Source organism: Monodelphis domestica, chromosome 4, assembly GCF_027887165.1.
Source record: "Monodelphis domestica isolate mMonDom1 chromosome 4, mMonDom1.pri, whole genome shotgun sequence".
Taxonomy (NCBI): domain Eukaryota; kingdom Metazoa; phylum Chordata; class Mammalia; order Didelphimorphia; family Didelphidae; genus Monodelphis; species Monodelphis domestica.
The window spans coordinates 380,080,312-380,098,934 of record NC_077230.1 but is presented as its reverse complement, the minus strand read 5'-3'; the positions used below and the strand labels follow the sequence as shown (position 1 = coordinate 380,098,934).

Sequence of the window (18,623 nt, the reverse complement as noted above, 5' to 3'; positions counted from 1 at the left end):
TAGATTTTGGTTTATTAAATACAGTTATATATTACAATTATATATTTTTGTTATTTAAACTATAAATATTGTGACATTATGGGTTTTATTTCTCAAAGTGACACACCACCCGAGTTATGCTTGGTTTTTTTTTTTTTGGCAAATTTTGACACTCCAAGCTCAAAAGATTGCTCAACACTGTTATAGGCTAAGTGATTACTGATTGAATGAATGAAAAGATATGGGTCAGACATCCAAAAATTTTAATAATGGATTTGGTACCTTATCAAGTATCTCCTTGAAAAAATAATTCATTTGCTCTACTAATGTTAGTTTTGGGCTCCCTAGAATTTTAAAATTAAGTTTGCAGCTGAGGGTGGTGGTGCAAACTGGATGGATCAGTGGATTAAGAGCCAGGCCCAGAGGCAGAGAGGTCCTGGTTCAAATATGACCTCAGACACTTCCTAGCTTAGCTATGGGGCCCTGGGCAAGTAATTTATCCTGTACTGCCTAGTCCTTATCACTCTTCTGTCTTAGAACCAATACACAGGGTTTTAAAAAATAAAATAAAATTAAGTTTGGGGTTTTTTAATGATTGTGTGCATATTGAATAGACTTAAAGAACTTGAGTGTTGACTGGACCCTTAGAAATCATCTAGTCCGGTTTTTACCTGAGCCATGAAATCCCCCTAAAGATGCCCTCTTTTGAATACCTCCAGTAGCTAGAAATTTATTACTTCCTGAAGCAGCTCATTCTTTATCTTCCATTTTCCCTATCCCCCTTTTGACTACTGTAATCGTTTATACTGAGCCAAAATCTTCCTCCCTTCACACTCATTGATCCAAGTTCTTCACTCTGTCTACTGGAATATGTTCCTCTTTTATGTTATCTTTCAAATGTCTGAAGATGGCAATCATGATCTCATTTCTCTCACAGGCTAAAGAGTACATAGAATAATTAAATATAAGAGACCTTAGGACCTCAGACATTGCCTAGTCCACCTCATTCTTTATATATATATATACAGACACAGATCCAAAGATTAAGTGAAGTAAATGTTCAGTAGACCAACTAGAATCAGTATGAGGAAAGTCATGACCATAGGCATTGATACACAGGAACAAGCAAGCAGAATTATAAACACAGTGCTTTCAGCTTATGTCTGTTTGAGAGGTTTCAATGTTGCTGGAGTGAAACCTGAGAGTTACTAAGAATAACTTCACATTTCCATGTGAAGCCAGGTTTGGGGTGTGTGTGTGTTCCAGAACAGTCACAGGCTCAGGCACTGTGTTCCCGTGCTGCCCTGGGCATTGAAAGAGACAAGACTTCATTTTTTTTCCCTAGGGTAGTCATTTCATGCTCACATTCACCAAGAAGTGGCAAAAGTCACTGGGGTGATAATGTGGCATTTAGTTGTGCTTTGACAGACTCACCGTGGACCTAAGGGAAACTTCTTTTTGATGGAGTTATAGCTTATGATCTATGGGAGAATCTTAATTCTTTTCTTCTTTTGAGATCTTTTTATAAGTTGTTTTTTCATAGTTTTAATTTCTTGACTAGGAAGCTGCCATCTTTGGGGGTGCAGGGACTAGAATGTAACTTAAAAGGAAAGCCTGGAGATGTGGCTCTTGATGCAGCCAGTTACTGCCTTTTGTGGGTATGCCTTGGCAAATAGCAGATGAGCTCCTGGAACCCACTCTTCTAAGTTGATGTCCCTTTCTCTGCAGCAGCTGAACTTGGGAAGGAAGGCTTGATGCTTTTTTCCCTGACTTACAGAAGGCTCTTCTTTCTTCAGATTTTTGCATGAGTGGCAGTTCATCCTTCCAGCCCATCAAAAGCCAAGTAACCATTCCTACAGCCCATGTGATGCCATCTACTTTGGGGACCTCACCAGTCAAGCCAACTTCCACACATACGGGGCTCCTTTCCTCCAAACTGCCTGTGTCAGGACTGTCTGAAAATGTGGGGCTGCCAAGGAATGGAGACCTCAGCACTATGAAGAGGTCTCCAGGCCTGCCTCGGGATCTCATGTACCTCTGTGGAACTTCTGGGGAAAATGGAATTGAACAGTCCTGGTTTCCTGCTTTGGGCCATGAAAGAGAGGAAGAGATGAGGAAGTTTGATACACCCAACATGGAGCCCACCCTCAACCAGTCACTACTGATGGACACACTGTATTCAGATCCCTACTACCGATTCCACTTGCAAAATCCCACAGCTGAGACAGGCAAAGAGTTGTACAAGGTGCTGCCTGAGACTAAGAAAGCCCCAGGGGTTGGGGCTGGATGGGAGAGAAATGGAACCCATCCCATTGCTGGTGGGCTGCTTCAATCAGCATCTGGCTTCCCTAAACCTCTCCAGTCGCAGGTGTGGCCACAAGGCCCTGATACTTGGCATTCTCAGGAACCGTCTTGTGAACTCGGCACATGTCGACAGCAGCTGGAGCCAATTCGGTTACAGATGGAACAAATGAAGGTAAAGATGCCTTTTCTTGTTACTCAAGTATTATTTTTGCTAAATCATAGTGTAATGAAAACATTGGCCTTAGAGGAGAGGCCTGAGTTTTAAGTCCTGGCTCTGGCACTTAACTAGATAGCTGTAGGAGAATCACTTAACCTTCTGTAAGCTTGTTGTCTTGTCTTTAAGTGGGAGAAATTTATATATATACATAAAATTTTTTTTTTAGCTCTTTACCCTCTGTCTTACAATTGATTACAAAGTATGGATTCCAAGATAGGCAAGGGCTAGGCAGTTGGGGGTAAGTGACTTGCCCAGGGTCTCACAACTAAGAAGTATCTGAAGACATTTGAATTCAAGTCCTCCCATCTCTAGGTCTGAAGATGGGGACAATCTTAGTTGCACTTCTGATGGTACAATAGAAAGAACACTAGGTTTGGAGCCATAATTTGAATTCTGGTTCTGCCACTTACTACCTAGGTGACCTTGGACCGCTTTTCCTTTCTAGGCTTTGGTTTCTTCATCTGTCAAAAGAAGGAATTGGCCTAGTGGATCTCTTAGATCTTTTGAGCTCTAAAGCCTACACATAGGATGTTATGAGAAAAGTACTTTGTAAATCTTAAAGTGCTTTAGAAACTGTATTGTTGGAAGTACACAATATGTTAGCCATTATTGAACACTGATTAAGGGGTCCTTGGGACCATAGGTACGGTCTACTTCCTAGAATTGTTTAGGTTTTGCCTTGAGTACTTAAAGTTGTGACGTAAAGTAGCCAGAAGTATTGGGCAAAGGAAGGCTTTGAGACTGCTGGTATTTAACATGCAGAAGAAGTTTATAAAAGAACAGGAAAAAGACCAAAAAAGGCTTCAGTTGTAAGAGTAACTATTTCAAAGAAATCCAAAAACTGTTGAATAGTGAGGATGATGGTGATGATGATGCCATACAGATAAGTGCCATATTGTTTCTAAAGTAGTTTTAACTAACTGATTTGATTCTCCCAATATCTGTGTGAGTTGGAAAGGAAGGAATTGTTCCTCTCATTTTATAGATAAGGAAACCAAGACTTGGAACTTGGTCAAGGTCACAAATTGAGTGTCAATAAAAGACCAAATTAGAATCTACTTCTTTAAACATAGTGTTTTCCCAATTCTCTGCTGCCTCTATTGAAGTGGGTAGGGGTAGGGGGAAGAGGAATTTTTAGACCCTATCAGATAAAAACAAACTGTGTGATTTGTCTCTGTTGTCAGATAAAGCCTAACTTGACCTTTCCTTAGAACCTAGAGCCTTGTTTGGGAGCAGAGGAGTATAAGGCTAGTAGGCAGAGCCTCCCTCATAGATTTCTTCCAGTCCTGAAAGAGAGCTAAAATTAGTCAATAAACACAGGGTTCTCTTAGGCCCAGCCAAAACAGAGCTCAGCTGAAAATGATGCTGGCCAGTGGCCAGGTGCCTGTCACATCTCTTCTGTCATTTCATTTCAACATGCTTAATAAAGACCATTGCTGTCCACAGTGCCCTCTTTAGGTGTAGGAGGCAAAAGATAGAATGAGACACAGTGGGTGAGGTGGAGGGATGAAAATGAGGCATTTGCACACAAATATCTAGTCTAAGGCAGAATTAGAGGAGTACAAAACATAGAGCTAAACCACATGCAGGGTGAAATTGGAGGGAGACGTCATTTTTCATCTGGGAGTATATGGAAATATTTTATTGAAGGAGGCAAGAAAGGAAGGTGTTCAGTCAGCATCAAGGAGCCTCTTCTGGTCATGGGACAGGGAGTGAGAGCAGAGCCTCAAAACAGATACAATGGTTGGTAAGAGGAGCCAGTCCAGTTTGGCAGAATGTCCCTTAGAGATATGAGGAAGAACTCTGCCAACCTATAGCCTGTCCTCAACTAAATGACCAGATTTGAGTCTACCCTGTAAGTAAACAAAGGATGTAAAACTAATATTTAGCCCATCAAAGTAAAAACTTACAGGAAACATGGTAACTTTCTTTACATAATGGGTCCTTTGGTTAATTGATTGATTGATTGATTCTAGATTCAAAGAGCTATAATGGAAAAAGAAGGGTTGGACTTTTCCTCCTTGACACCTGAAGGTCAAACTTGGCAGAGAGGTAGATTTTGGCCCATTTATGTGGGGAGAAAAATCTTCCTATTAATTAATGTCTAATTATGGAATTGGGTGGCCCTGATAGGTAGCGAACTCCTGCCTTAGTCTTCAAGCACAGGCTAAATGAACACTTTGTCTGGACATTAGAGGAGGACTTGCTATTTTAAGCAGGGTTTGGCTAACGGTGTCTTCCAACCAGGAAAAATGCCTGGAAGAGTAGAGGTGAGTTAGAATGTGGAAGGCTTTGAATGATAGGAGGATGTGAATTTATACTTCGTTTGGATAGGAGAAGAGACTCTGAAGGGTTCTGAATAGTGACATCAAGCCACATGGGTTGTTTATCTTTCAGCTCCAGAATGGAGCCACTTGTCACCACCCCACTGCTTATGCTCCATCTCTGTCAGCCCTGGAGCCAGCCCAGTGGGTGAGCATCCTGAATAGCAACGAGAGCCTCCTGAAGGAGAAGGAGCTCCTTATTGACAAGTAAGGATGGAGGAGATGAGGGGGGATGCTCATTCAAACAAATCACTTCATGCCTTTTCCTATTTGGCTTCAGGGTTATTCTTAGTGCCTACTGGCAAAAGAGCTCGGTTAATAACTAGTCTGTTCTTGAGCATGGCTAACATTATGTGTGGGTCTGAAATTTTTTTGAGGGCTGATAGAAAGGGCTTCATGTAGAAGACTAATTCATCTTGAGTTGTTTGTCCCTTCCCCCCAAATCTTTTTCTTACTTCCCTTCCCCTGTCATCAGCCCAGACCCTAAGTTTCTCATCTTGGTTAAATAGGACCATTTGTGCCTATCTGTGTCATGAAAGAAAGACTCTTATTTTAGGCAGTCTGTCACTCAAGAAGGTTACTTTGATGTGTGCCCATGGTTGACTTTGCTGGCTCTTTACAGGCAGAGGCAGCATATTTCTCAGTTGGAACAAAAAGTTCGTGAGAGTGAGCTTCAGGTCCACAGTGCCCTGTTGGGCCGCCCTGCCCACTATGGGGATATCTGCATGCTGAGACTGCAGGTAAGCACTTCTGCCCAAGAGTCACTTGTTCAACCAAGCACTGGGGTGGATGTGGGGGTGGATGGGGGGGTGGTGGGAGGGGAGGGAGTTGTTTGTGGGAGGTGGGGGATGGGGGTGTTACAAACAATTGAACCTCTTATCTTCATTTTTCTCATCTGAAAATGCAAATAATACTGTAGTACTTACCTCATGAGGTCCTTGTGAAGATCCAGTCAGATAGTAAATATATCTCACTTTGCAAACCTTTAAGTGCTGTATTATTGTTGTAGGGAAGACACATACAAACACACATTGTCATAATATGACGTAAAGTTTGAAAGTGCAATAGGAGAAATACTTGGGTAAGATGCCAGGCATGGATTCAGGGAACAGGGCCCTGAAGGATGAGTAGAAATTACAAGGGATTGAGGGCATTCTGGGTGGAAGAAACTGTGAGCAGAAGCACAGGGACATAGAGGTTAGAAAGCATGTTTGGGTTATGGGAAAAAGTTCAGAGTTCAATTCAGTCTTTATGACCAGGTACTCGGCACTGAGAGGGGTAAAAAAGTATTAGATATTGTAATAAATGTTGTCTACATCTATTCAATATTGGGCCTGGGGCAGAGGAGAACTTTAGGATTGAGGGGGCAAGGCATTTGGAATAGTGCAAAAATTCCTAAATACCACAGAATAGCCTATAACTAATTGGAAAAAGGAATCTTTGAGACCCAGTCTGACTGACCTTTCTCCTCTAACTTCTTCCTGTTTTACAGATTGGGGGGGGAGAGGGAGGAAATAAGCATTTAAATAGCATCTACTATGTTCCAGGCACTGTCCTGTGCACTTTAATAATTATTTCATGAGGTGAAAAAACAACCTGCAGAAGGGGATATCTTTCCTGAAGTTCTGTAGGTCAGAACAGTAGAGCTGGGTCTACAGAGGCAGTAGGCCACAGGGGACACGACACTGGATTTGCAGTCAGTGGGAGCTATGTTCCAATCCTGATTCACATAAGATACTTCTCTCTAAAGTGAGGAAGGTGGGCTCATTGACCTCTAAAAAAGTTCCTTCTCACTCCAAATCTGTGCCGCTAATCCAGTATTCTTTCCACGGTGCTAAATTCCAGCAGATGAGGCAGCGACAGAGGTTGGGCAGCAACCACCAAGCCTGGCTGTATTTTTTTTAACCTACAAAAACTGTTTAGAAGAAGCAACAGGCAATTGTCTTTCTTAGGCAAGAGGTGTTTGGAACCCAAGAAAGGGCAAGACAACATCCTTTAGATTCTATGTTAGCTCTCATTTAAACTTGTTTTTCCCACCTTTCTACTGAGATTTTCCAGTTGTTCATCCATATTGGCTTTAAAATCCAGCTCTATTTGCTAATTGTATGATCTTAGGCAAGTAATTTCCTTATACCTCAGTTTCCTCATCTCTAAAATGAGGAGAGTTGAACTAGATGATCTCTAAAGTACCTTCTATCATGGCAGCTAGATAACATGATGGATAGAGCACCAGGCCTGGATTCAGGAGGACCTGAGTTCAGATTTGTCCTCAGTCACTTCCTAGCTTAACTCTATCACTTAACCCTGATTGCTTAGTCCTTGCCACTTTTCTATCTTAGAATTGATACTAAGTCAGAAGATAAGAGTTTTAAAAGAACAAAAAATAACAAAGTGCCTTCTATCCCTTAAATCCTATTTTCCTATGAAGGAATTATTCTTCAATTATGTTATCTTGGGGGGGGGGGGGGAACCAGAGAGAGAGACAGAGAATGAGAATGCACAGCAAGGGACCCAGGCACTTGTCACTCCTAGAGTGTCTCTCTGGCAGGAGTTGCAGCGAGAGAACACTTTCCTCCGAGCACAGTTTGCTCAGAAGACAGAAGTTCTAAGTAAAGACAAGATGGAACTTGAAAAGAAGCTCTCTGCCTCAGAAGTGGACGCCCAGCTCATTCGGGAGTCTCTTAGGGTGGCTCTGCAGAAACATTCAGAAGAAGCAAAGAAGCAAGAAGAAAGGGTGAGTGACAGTGGAACTGCTTTCTAATTGGCATAAAATTTGGAGTCAGCTTGAGAAAGTTGGGACTCTTCCTGCCAGGGTCATGTTGCTGGTGGCTATGCTAGGAACAGGCATGAACCAGAGAAATCTGGACCTTTTGAGTTGGGGTGGCTCCCAAGGCCATGCTTGTAGAACATGTACCAGTCGAATGGTCTTCAGACTGGATGCCCCATTGTAAATAGAAGCACTACATTGGGCATTCTCCACTGTTCACTTCCCCATTCTCAAACATCTTGCCATCTGGCATAGGAATGAAGCAGTTAAACTATTCCCCCTGATTTCCAGGGGTATAAACACCTGGGATTCAATTTTTTTGTTTTTTTTCCTCCTGTGGACTAAAAATGGACTAAAGTTTATGTTTGCAGCTATTTAGAGAGCTTAGAATCCTTGTAAGCTCCTTCTTCCATTCTTCTATTCCAATACTTCCTAAAGCTTAAGTGGGCCAGCATGGAAGCAGGAACTTCTGGCCCAAGTCTTGGCTCTTTTATTTATTGTCTGTGTTGCCCTGGCATGGCACCTCCCAATTCTGACCTTTAGTTTCCCTCTGTAAAAAAGGGTAAATAATGCACTGCCTTCTTGACTTGAAGGCTTATTGTGTTCAGAGAGCTTTGTAAAACCATGAAGCATAGAAAAATAGAACTTGTTACTGAACAGCTTTTAGGGTGCAAATGGTGATGATTTCACCTGAAGCAATGCCGTCAGCTTGCCAGTGAGTCATTAATTGGTCACATCTTCCCCTTTAGACCCATTAAGAGCTCTTTCTAAGATAAGTGTGTTTCTGTTTCACTGTTTTTTGGGTTTTTTACTTCCCTTTTGTTTGTGTCTTCTAAAAATAAGAATAACTTCATTGTTATAATGCTTTTTTTACAGCAACGTTTTTAAGGTGTTTAATGTTTTTTAAGTATCATGAGCCCCATTTTACAGATGAGGGAACTGAGGATCTGGGAAGTAAAGTAATCATAGAGTCACATATATGTCAAGGTCAAGTCTTGAACTGAATTCTCTTTTTACTGCACTCTGCTTTTTTAACTTGGACTTTTTAGGTAAAAGTTTACCTTTTGCAATGATTTGTTTTTGTGCAGTTGACAGGTTTTGGAGTGGGAAATGCATTGCCAGTCTACCAGGTGAGCCAAACAGAAATGAAAGCCTGTGGCAGGAAATGCATCTGTTTAAGGCCACCTAACAATCAGTGATCTTCTCTTTCCTTGACTGAAAAAAAGCTGGCATTATAAATCTGTAACTTGTGCCCCAATCTCAAATGACCTGTTAATCTTTCTCATGTTCCCGGCCCTTATCACGGTGCAACGTCATCCCAAGTCCCTAGGGAAAGGCTACTGATTGCAGGTTGCTTCTTAGTTGTAATTGCCAAAGGGAAAAAAATTGTTTATTGGAAGAAAGAGAGTTGACATTCAGTTGACATCCTGACAGTCAGGAACCAAACTGTGAGCTACCTGAAGACAAATGACTTCCCTTCACACAGGTCAAGGGACGGGACAAACACATTAACAATCTGAAAAAGAAATGTCAGAAGGAATCAGAGCAGAATCGGGAGAAACAGCAGCGCATTGAGACCCTGGAGCGCTATCTGGCTGACCTGCCTACACTGGAAGATCATCAAAAGCAGAGTCAGAAGGTAGAAGTAGAATCTGACCTGTTGGGGGGAAATAGAATCACCCAGGGACTTTAGAGGACCCAGAGTGGTAAAGGACCTGAGAAATCTAATCTCATTCCTTGATTTTACAGAGAAGGAAAAAAAAAAAGTACCCAGAGAGGTCACATGACTTGAGGAAGGTCACACCAGTAGTAGCAGAGCCAGGATGCAAACCTAGGTCTTCTGACTCCCAACCCAGTGTTCTTTTCCCTCTACCATGCTACCTCTCAAGCCTCTGTGTTTCCTAAAGGGAAAATTCCAAGTACTAAATGTTCGGAGTTGTGGGCTGTTGATTGGCAGTTGGATTGAAAACACCTCAAGGTCCCTTGGGGAGAAGCACTCCTGACTTGTTGGATCTGAGCCTGGCCTTCTGTCTCTAGCTCCGGGAATTAGAGCTGAAGAGCTCCGACCTGCAAGAGCAAGTGACCAACCTGGAGAGAAAGCTGGGAGAGGCCCGGACAAGTTGCAAGGAGAGGGAATCCCAACTAGAAAACCTGAAACAGAGAGAACAGGAGCTCCTGTCCATGGTACACAGGTAAAGAGCCCTGCCCTGGGACTGCCTTCAACTCCCACAGTAGGCTCTGGAACAAAATAACAAGGTGCCTCAGTACCTGAGGGAAGAAGGATGACTTGGGAGATGGCACCTGCTTCCCCTGTTAGTAACAGTTAACAAACATTGGTTCTCTCTGCCTAGTTGCTCATTTCTGGAATGGTAGACATCTAAATCCCACTACCAGGCCCAGTGCTCTTGTTTATCTCAGCAGGAAGTGTGGCACCTGAGTGAGCTAGGGGAGAGGGATGAAGGGAGGAGGGAGCCTTGGCCCATACTTCTCTAAAAAAGAGAGCAGTTGGGTATGGAAGTAAAAAGGACTAACCTTTGAGGTACTCTGTCTTTCAGTTTGCAGGATAAGCAATGTACAAAGAAGACCAGTGGAGGGAGCCTGGTTCAACAAGTGGAAAGCCCCAAAGTGGAGTCTGAATCTTTGCAGAAGGAGTGTGATTGCCTTAGGAAGGTGACTGATAGTATGTGCCATGCTCTGGTGGGAGGGGAAGTTGATGACTCCGGCCTTCATGCACCTGGCCACCAGAGTAACTGATCTCATTGGAGCAAGCTAATGCATTTTATGACTCTTCCCTCGAATGCTTTGTTTTCAATATGTGATTCAGGAAAGGATCCGCTTTCTACTCTGATTTTTAAAATGAGTTTTACCAAAGGAACACTTCACTTAGATAGAGACCACTTGGTTGATAACTTGAGTTACACGTTTTTGGGGAACCAAGAAAGACAAAAACATCAGACTGGCAGCCAAAGTAGGTGCCCTAAGGCTCTGGCACTAAAACTCATTCCCATTTCTCCTAGAATAATCCTTCTCCCATGAAGAATTGACACTTATTTTACAAACACAATTTGAATATTCTGAATTAGCTAGTTTAACACTCTTTTGCAGGCTAAAAGTGATGGATAGGAAGGGGGTGCCATTGAAAGTTGTCATACTGTTAATATCAAGAAATTACCGGTGGCAGTGCTAAATCTGAATGCTAAATTGATACTAATAATATTTTGTCTCTGTAATCATTTGCAAGTTAGAATTGAGGTAGCCTGAGCTCTTAGTCATTTTTGCCTATTTGAAATAATATGCTTGCTCTTCACAAGTGTGTGTGATTTGCACCTGGTATGTTTCTTAATAGAGTATACCTTATCTGATATTTTTCAATGATGAAAGTTTTTAATCAAGCTCCAGGATATGTCTTAAGGGAACACTTGATATAATGATTATCTTTCATAATAAAACTAAAAGTAATCCACGATTAAGTTAGGAAATATTTCTATTTATGGATGTCTATGGTAGGCAAATGGATAGGCAATGATCTGGGCCTCCAAGCAAGGAAGGAAGGAATATTGACTTGGACAATCTGTGGCAATGGCAGTTTAATCTCTTGCTCAAAGTGCTTGCTGCAAAAGCCCATCTTCTTAACTTCATTCTGCCTGTGGTACTCCATGGCTATAAATTATGACCTCAGAAGAATCCATGTTCTATAGTTCAGAGAGCAAGAGAAAGATGCATGATGGATAAAAATCAGAGTACATCATGAGAAGGGGAGGGGGAGGGAGAAGGAAGAATTAAGCATGACAAGTTTTAAAATAAGAGTGACTAATTTGAGAGAGGGATGGGTTTGTGGGGAAGATGTGTTCTGTTTCTTGGTATCAGGGCAAGCAGTGAACCTCAGGAGCTTCTGAGAGTATCTGAGCTTCTTTCAGATTCTGGGATTCTTTGACCCTATTGCTGCTGCCTAGTGTGATGAATTGTGTTTAGGACAGATTGAGTTTATATATGCTTGTTGGAATATCCAGGTGTGGAGGTGACTTAGCAGGCAAGTTAGTGATGAGGGACTGAAATTCAAGAATAAAGTTGACAAGATATATAGATTTGGGATCCATCTAAGAAGCTATGCTCATCAATTAGATTCTTGAAAAAGAGAGTGTAGAGAGAGAAGGAGAAATGAACCTGGGACAGTCTGATTGGGAACCTTCAGGTAAGGGGCACAGGAGATAAATGACCTAGCAGAGGCATGGGCAGACAGGACAGCAAAATGAGGAGAGAGCAGAGCTATGGTTAATAATTTGGATGGAATGGATAAATAGAAGCTCCCAAGAATAGCTGACATTTACAGGGAGCCTTAATGTCTATGGAAGCACTTTGCTTTAAACAGCTTAGTAAGATACTGCCTTCATTTTTACACATTCAGAAATGAGTTTGGAGCAATGACAGGACTTGAATCTTGGGTCTTCTGGGTTCAAACCCATTCACCACACTGCCTATCAATTATAAATTCACTTTAGACAGATTTCCATCCCAAAGATTTGAAAATTTTGCTGCTTTAAAGGTAAAGCAAACTTTGATTAACCAAAATCAACAAAAATTGATGGGAATGTGTTATGGGCTAAGCATTATAAGGGGATAGGGGAATAAAGGAGGCCTTCTTTTCAGTAATGCTACACAAATGGGTACAACTGTAGACATCCTTTCCTCTTCTTCCTCACCCTCTAAGTCCAATCAGTTGCTGTATTTCATCACTTCTACCTTTACAGCATCTTTTCTTTTCTCCCTCAAACTTGTTACCCTAGATCACACCCTTATCATTTCATGCCTCACCTGTCTTAGGAGCTTCCCACTTGATTTCTTCCTCTTCCACCCTTCATCTAATCCATTCTCTATCCAGCTGCCAAGTTACCCTTCCTAAACACAGATCTGAGTTCCAAACCTTTCGGAGAGAATACAAGCATTCAAAGGCTGGCTTCCACCTGCCTTCTGCCTTTTATCTCAGACCACTCCCAGTCACACACATATACTGCTTTGTAGCCAAACTAGACTACTAGCTCTTAACCAGACTTAATGGTTCCTCTCCCATTTTGTGGCTTTTATGCACACTATTCCTTACCCTTCCATTACCTCTTAGAATGCCTATCTTTCCTATAGGCTGAACTTCCTGATTTTGCCCCCATGTACCCAGTTCTTAGCATTCTCTCACCTTCTTGACTTTTTTCTGCCCATTCTGTATACACTCAGTATACAGGCTCCTTAAGGGCAGGGATTATTCTTAATACCTTTTTTAAATCTTTACCCAGCACCAAGTTCAGTGCTCTGCCCATTGAAATTAGACAGCAAATCAACTGTTAAGAACTTGGAGTGTAGGAGAGGATGCCATTGAAACCATCTAGTCCAATGCCTTCATTTTACAAAGGAGCCAGGGGGCTTAGGGGCAAAAAGGTCACAGACATAGTCAAGAGTAGAATCAGGAAGAAATCCAAAATTGAATCTGGAAGTCCTTTCAGACAACAAAATGGTCTTTCCACTACACTATAACAGGGATTCCCCCATCATCCCCCCAGGATTATTGGCAATTTTGCACTCAGACAAACACATGGTCCTGTTCAGTCCCTTTTCCTACCAGTAGCATTTTTTTTATAATGACCAATATCAATGTTTAGCCTAAAGGTCCACAAACTAACAAACCAGAGGACCAAATCCTGTCTACCACTTATTTGTTTGTTTGTTTTTAAACCTTACCTTCTGTCCTAGAATTGATAGTGAATATGGCTCCAAAGCAGAAAAACAGTGAGGGCTAGGCAATTGGGGTGAAGTGACTTACCCAGCCAATAGGAAGTATCTGAGGTCAGATTTGAACCCAGGACCTCTCATCTCCAGACCTGGTTCTCTATCCTCTGAGCCACCCAGCTGCTCCCCTGCCACTTGTTTTTATAAATCTGCAAATTAATCATGATTTTGGTATTTTTAAATACCACAAAAATTGATTTTAAAATGTAAAAGCCATTCTTAGCTTGAGGCTGTACAGACATAGGCAGTGGTTGCCACCAATCCCTCGTTTTGGATGGTGCCCTAGTCACAAAATACTGAGCAGTTTATACATAGTTTACAAATATATATATAATATGTACAAATATGTAGTTATTTCCTCACAATGTTGTTCTTGTATATGAAGTACAAATGTTATGATTCCCATTTTATAGATAAAGAATCTGAGACCTAGGTTAAGGGATCTACCCACAGTCACATAGCTAGTAAGTTTAGGAATTTGCCCTGAAACCCAGGTCTTCCGAGTTCCAGTTCACCACTCGGTGCTGAGCTGAGCCACCAGAATCAACAAACAGGCACTTATTGAACACTTACTATGTGCCAAGAACTCTGCTAGGCACTAGAGATACAAATACAATAAAAAGAAACAAATCCTGCTTTCAGAGAATGCACAACCTTCTTCTTGGCTCTACCTGAGCTGACCAAAGCATAAAACACATTGGGGCTAGTGTACTGCTGATGTTGGATATTGCAAGTTCACTTGGTAGAAAATAAGCCCTGGCTTTTTCATCTATTCTTTGCCTTTCAGATTGTTGATAAGCAACAGAAGAAGATAGACGAGTTGTGTTCACAAGTGAAGGTAAGCAGGACCTGTACCACAATTAGTAGAACCTTGCAAGATTCTAAAGTCCTCACATATCCAGAGTTTGACTTTGCTTTAGATACATTCCAGACAAGTATGCCTTTCAGACATGTTCCCTCAGGGAGAATTCTCACCTTCCACTCCTCACTTAATGGAATTGCAGATGAAAATTCTAGCAGCGACTTTAAGAGCCTGCTATGCCCCTTTGTTATGTGGTCTGGGCTGCTTACATTTAGCTTCTGAGAGGTGTTCAGGAGGAAAATTAGTCAGATGAATAATCATTTCCTGATGAACATTTAAAAGCATAAAAACATTGTACTCGTTGTGTTGGGAAGTCTCACTTCCTCTTTGGGACCCCCAAACCATATGATTTTGTTCTTGTTCTGGATAGTTTCCTGGGTCTTTAACCATATGATGCTTTTCCCAACAAGCCTCAGAGGCATGTGAGTAGATCCTGATTTATGTTGTATAGATCCAAGAACAGCCTGCACTTCCTGCCCACCCCCATCTCCCCCTCCTCCTCAGATCTGGCTTACATAATACCCCAGTATGGTCTATGGTTGGTGCTATTTTTAGTGTAGCATAGTGATTAGCACATAGTAGGTCCTCTAATAAATGCTTGCTGATTTAGTATAAACATGCATATGCATAGACATTTTTCCAAAGAGAACTCATTTTAGAGGGGGTATCAGAATTGGGGAAGCAGCCAGTAAATAATCATCAGAAGTCTTTAAGACCATATCTGTCTTGACTAAAGAATAAAGAAAAAAATGGGTGTATTCCCTTTCCAAACAAAATCTTTATTTTTTTTCTCTGGGCATTGGAGGCTCTGTAATCAGGCAGCAGCCCACCTTTCCAGCCTTCCTCATGTTAGTTCTCCTTTTTGCTCACCGAATTCTGGTCAAAATGACTAATTGAGAGCTCTTGGCTGATTTTGACTTTATCATCAGGCCTAGGCAGACTGCACGCTAGAACACTAAAAAAGATTGGTGGATGGGATTGCTGAGCCAAGTGTGGAGAACAAGGGGAAAGGGGTCTAAAACTGGAGAATGTCACTTGTCTTGATTTGAAGGGAAGGGAGGAGAATTTCTAAGCTGTAAGATGTGGAATTTGACTTAGCCCCAGTGTAGTGCCAGAATACATTATCAGAGAGATGGCTGATGAACATTAGAAAAGAAAGCAGTGATCACACATAGTCAGTATCCCTTTTATCATGTTAGACTAACAATATACTTTTTTGACAGGGTTACTAGACTGGAAGGGGGTTTCCTGAGGAATGTCTCAAAGATCTTTCCTTGGCCCTGAGCTGTTTCATGTCTTTATCAATGACTTTTGCTTTGTGAATTTGTAGCAGACACTAAACTGACAGGTGGGGTGCTAGAGTCAAGGTCTGAACACATACATTGAAGGTACACTGGAAGTTGGGCTTAATTAGATAGGATGAAATTCAGTATTGTTCAATGTAAAGTCATCCTCTTGGGTTCAGAAAAAATAGTCACATGAGTAGGAGATAACCAGGAAATGAGGAGGTGGTGGGATGTCACTAGATAACCCTTCATCTGAAAAAAGATCTCTAGGTTTTAGTGGGTTGTGAACTCGGTATGAGCCAACAGGGTGTTATGGAAGCCAAGAAGGCAAATTCAATCTAGGGCTGCTGAAAGGCACCTAAGTCCCAGGTGTCCCATTCTACTTTCCCTTGTCAGACTCTCCACCTTTCTCTTGTGTGTGTTACTACAGGTTGGAGTTGTTGGCTTCTAAGGCCCTTTACAACTCTGAAATTCAGTAGCTGTTTGCCTTTTCCTATAACTCACCCCAGACATCTCAATTCCAGGCCTTTGCCCATATTCAGTGAACAGAGAATGTCTTTCTCTTCTCCTTCCTTGCTGCCACCTTGGCCTCTTGAAAGCTAACCTGCCTTTCAATTCCTGGGTCCAGGTTTCCCTGAAGCCTTTTTCCTCCCACTTGGCCTTCTTTGGCCCGTGGATAGCACTACCAAACCAGTTGGGCGGGAAACTGGTTGAAGTCAATATCAGCTTTGGGATGCTGGCTTGTAATCCTTTGCTCTCTCCACCCCCTTTGGTGGCCCCCAGAGCCTAGAGACAGAAGTGGCCCAAGAAGAAGGAGCTGGTCAAGCCCTGAAGGAAGAGGCCAGAAGGAGGGAAAATGCCTTGGAACAGCTGCGCTTGGCAGTAAAGGAGGTGAGGACAGGGTAAGAGTCTGGGGCTTTCTAGCCGTAGTATGAAAGGCCTTACAGGCGAGCAAGTCTCTGTTGGAGAGCATTCAGGATTTCTTTCTGCAGAAAACCCGTCTTCTGAGAATTCCTGGGCCAGACAAGAAGGCAGCTTAACCTCTGCTTATACACAAGAGTGTTGGCTGGCTCCCAGACTTGTATTTTAAAGACCCCCCTCCCTACTGTTGGTGATATAGAGGCTTGTGGAGATGAGATCAGGAAAGGACACTTTAGACTTTTAACTTTTTAATCAATAATGTGTTGTATTTTGACAGGTTCTCCCCATCTCCCCACCATGGATTTAATGTCCCTAGAATATTTTCTGGATTTAGGGTCTGTGTTCCTCTTGCTCTATATAGTGAGCTGAACAGGCAGCAGAGTTCAAGAGTTCTTTAACTGGGCCCAATCCCAAGATAGGGCTGATGTGGTTGGGATCTGGAGGGAATTTGTTCAGCAACATGGAATAGGAGAGAAAGAGAGTTTAGTGGGGCGAGGCTATCATCCCTTCATAGGTCTAGTGTTGGAGGAGGGATAGGTTCGGCTGTGGGTGGACTTTAGGGAATATGCAAAGGTTTTTGGTAGTTAATTGGCATGCCACTTAAATTCAAGAGGGCATTATCCAAGTCCCTTAAAGCTGGAAGAGACCAAAGAGTTCATCAAATGGAGATTCTTTCCAACTCAAAAAATTCTGTGATCCTGTTAATACCTTCTGTTGTTCTGACTCTTCATGGCTGGTATGGGGTTTTCTTGGCAAAGATGCTAAAATGATTTGCCATTTCCTTCTCCAGTGGATTAGGCAAATAAAAGTTAAGTGACTTGCCCAGAGTCATACAACTAGTGAATGAGGCCACATAGGAACTTAAATCTTTCTGACTCTAGGCCTAGTGCTCTATTCACTGAGCCACCTAGCTTCCTTAATACCTTCTGCAGATGGGAAAACTTAAGCCCTAAAGTTAAATGACTGGCTGCAGGTCACAGAGCAAATGGCAAAGCTGAGGCATAGAAGCCTAGTCTGCAGGGCACTTTCCCAGATACTGGTTACGGGTTGGCCATCGAGGCTTCTGCTCTTCTTTCATCACCTCCTTCACAAAGAGATGGGGCCCAGCCAGCCTGGCCCAGAGCCACTCTTGTTAGGGTGGAGGGGAAAGATTGAAACCAGTATCTCCAGCGGAGGTTTTGTTCTCCTCAGATTTCACTTGTATGTGTTCAGGCTTCTCTAATGGCCTGGCTAACAGTGTTGGCTGAGGCACTGGCCGCAGATGTATTTCCAAGGGGCGGAGAATAACTTCTCTGGTTCCTGAACAGGAACCTGCAGGCTGGTGACTCAGGTCCCCTGTGGGTAGCAGCTGCCATGGCAAGCCAAGGCTGTGCAGAGAAACACTCCCTACCCAGGCTGGTGGGAGGATAGAGTCAGACCCTGCTATCTGGGGGCCCAACCCAGGGCCTGGCTGCTTGCTGCTGACTCAGAGCCTTATGTCTGTCCGCCCCCAGCCTAGATTTAATCAGGGCTTGCCTTGTGTACTCAGCTTTCAGTACAGAACCAGGACCTGATTGAGAAGAATTTGACCCTCCAGGAGCACCTTCGCCAAGCCCAGCCAGCTTCTTTACCCACTACAGACACAGCCCAGCTGGTCCATGAGCTGCACCTGGAGCTGAGCAGCTGCCTGCAAGATCTTCAGGCTGTATGCAGTATTGTGACCCAGAGGGCCCAGGGCCGAGACCCCAACCTTTCCCTTCTCCTGGGCATCCATTGTAAGTGTCAGGGCCAGGGTGGGTGCAGAGGCCTTGGGTAGGGAATGATCCTTATTAGGTGACACAGAACTAGAAGGAAGCTGCCATTCAGACCTTTCAGCCCAGTCACAGTCATGCAAGCTTACCAAGTGCCTGATGAGGCATGATCATATCCAGCTTGACCAGTGATCATCCTCTTTGGGTTTTCCAGGCCCTTCTCTCCTAGCACACCTGTGGAATCATCATATAGGTACACACTAGGGGATTTTTCAGAGTCGGAACTATGCCTAGACCTCAGTCACAGGCTTTGGCCTCTGAGTCTAGCACTTCTACCTCAGCCACCTTGGGGAACTCCAAAGGCTTATATTTTCAGGTCCTCTAGCTTCTTGAACATAGTAGGTTCTAAAGAGATGTCAGTGTGCCTGATCTTAGACCCAGGCCTTAGACCCAGGGTA

The 18,623-nt window shown here is 42.8% G+C and overlaps 1 protein-coding gene across 7 annotated transcripts in view; it reads left to right on the top strand.

Moving 5' to 3' along the window:
- CEP85 (centrosomal protein 85) overlaps nt 1-18,623 on the top strand; it is a 39,124-nt gene that overhangs the window by 18,635 nt on the left and 1,866 nt on the right. For 6 of the 7 annotated variants that reach the window (XM_007491356.3, XM_007491353.3, XM_016422103.2 and 3 more), the window contains 10 exons: nt 1,776-2,455; nt 4,898-5,031; nt 5,447-5,564; nt 7,373-7,558; nt 9,078-9,230; nt 9,629-9,783; nt 10,147-10,261; nt 14,154-14,204; nt 16,298-16,405; nt 17,964-18,189. In XM_007491356.3, coding sequence (XP_007491418.1) covers nt 1,776-2,455; nt 4,898-5,031; nt 5,447-5,564; nt 7,373-7,558; nt 9,078-9,230; nt 9,629-9,783; nt 10,147-10,261; nt 14,154-14,204; nt 16,298-16,405; nt 17,964-18,189 — 1,926 coding nt within the window. Of the gene's footprint in view, nt 1-1,775; nt 2,456-4,897; nt 5,032-5,446; nt 5,565-7,372; nt 7,559-9,077; nt 9,231-9,628; nt 9,784-10,146; nt 10,262-14,153; nt 14,205-16,297; nt 16,417-17,963; nt 18,190-18,623 lie in introns of those variants that run through there. The other variant, XM_007491357.3, reaches the window with a different exon arrangement.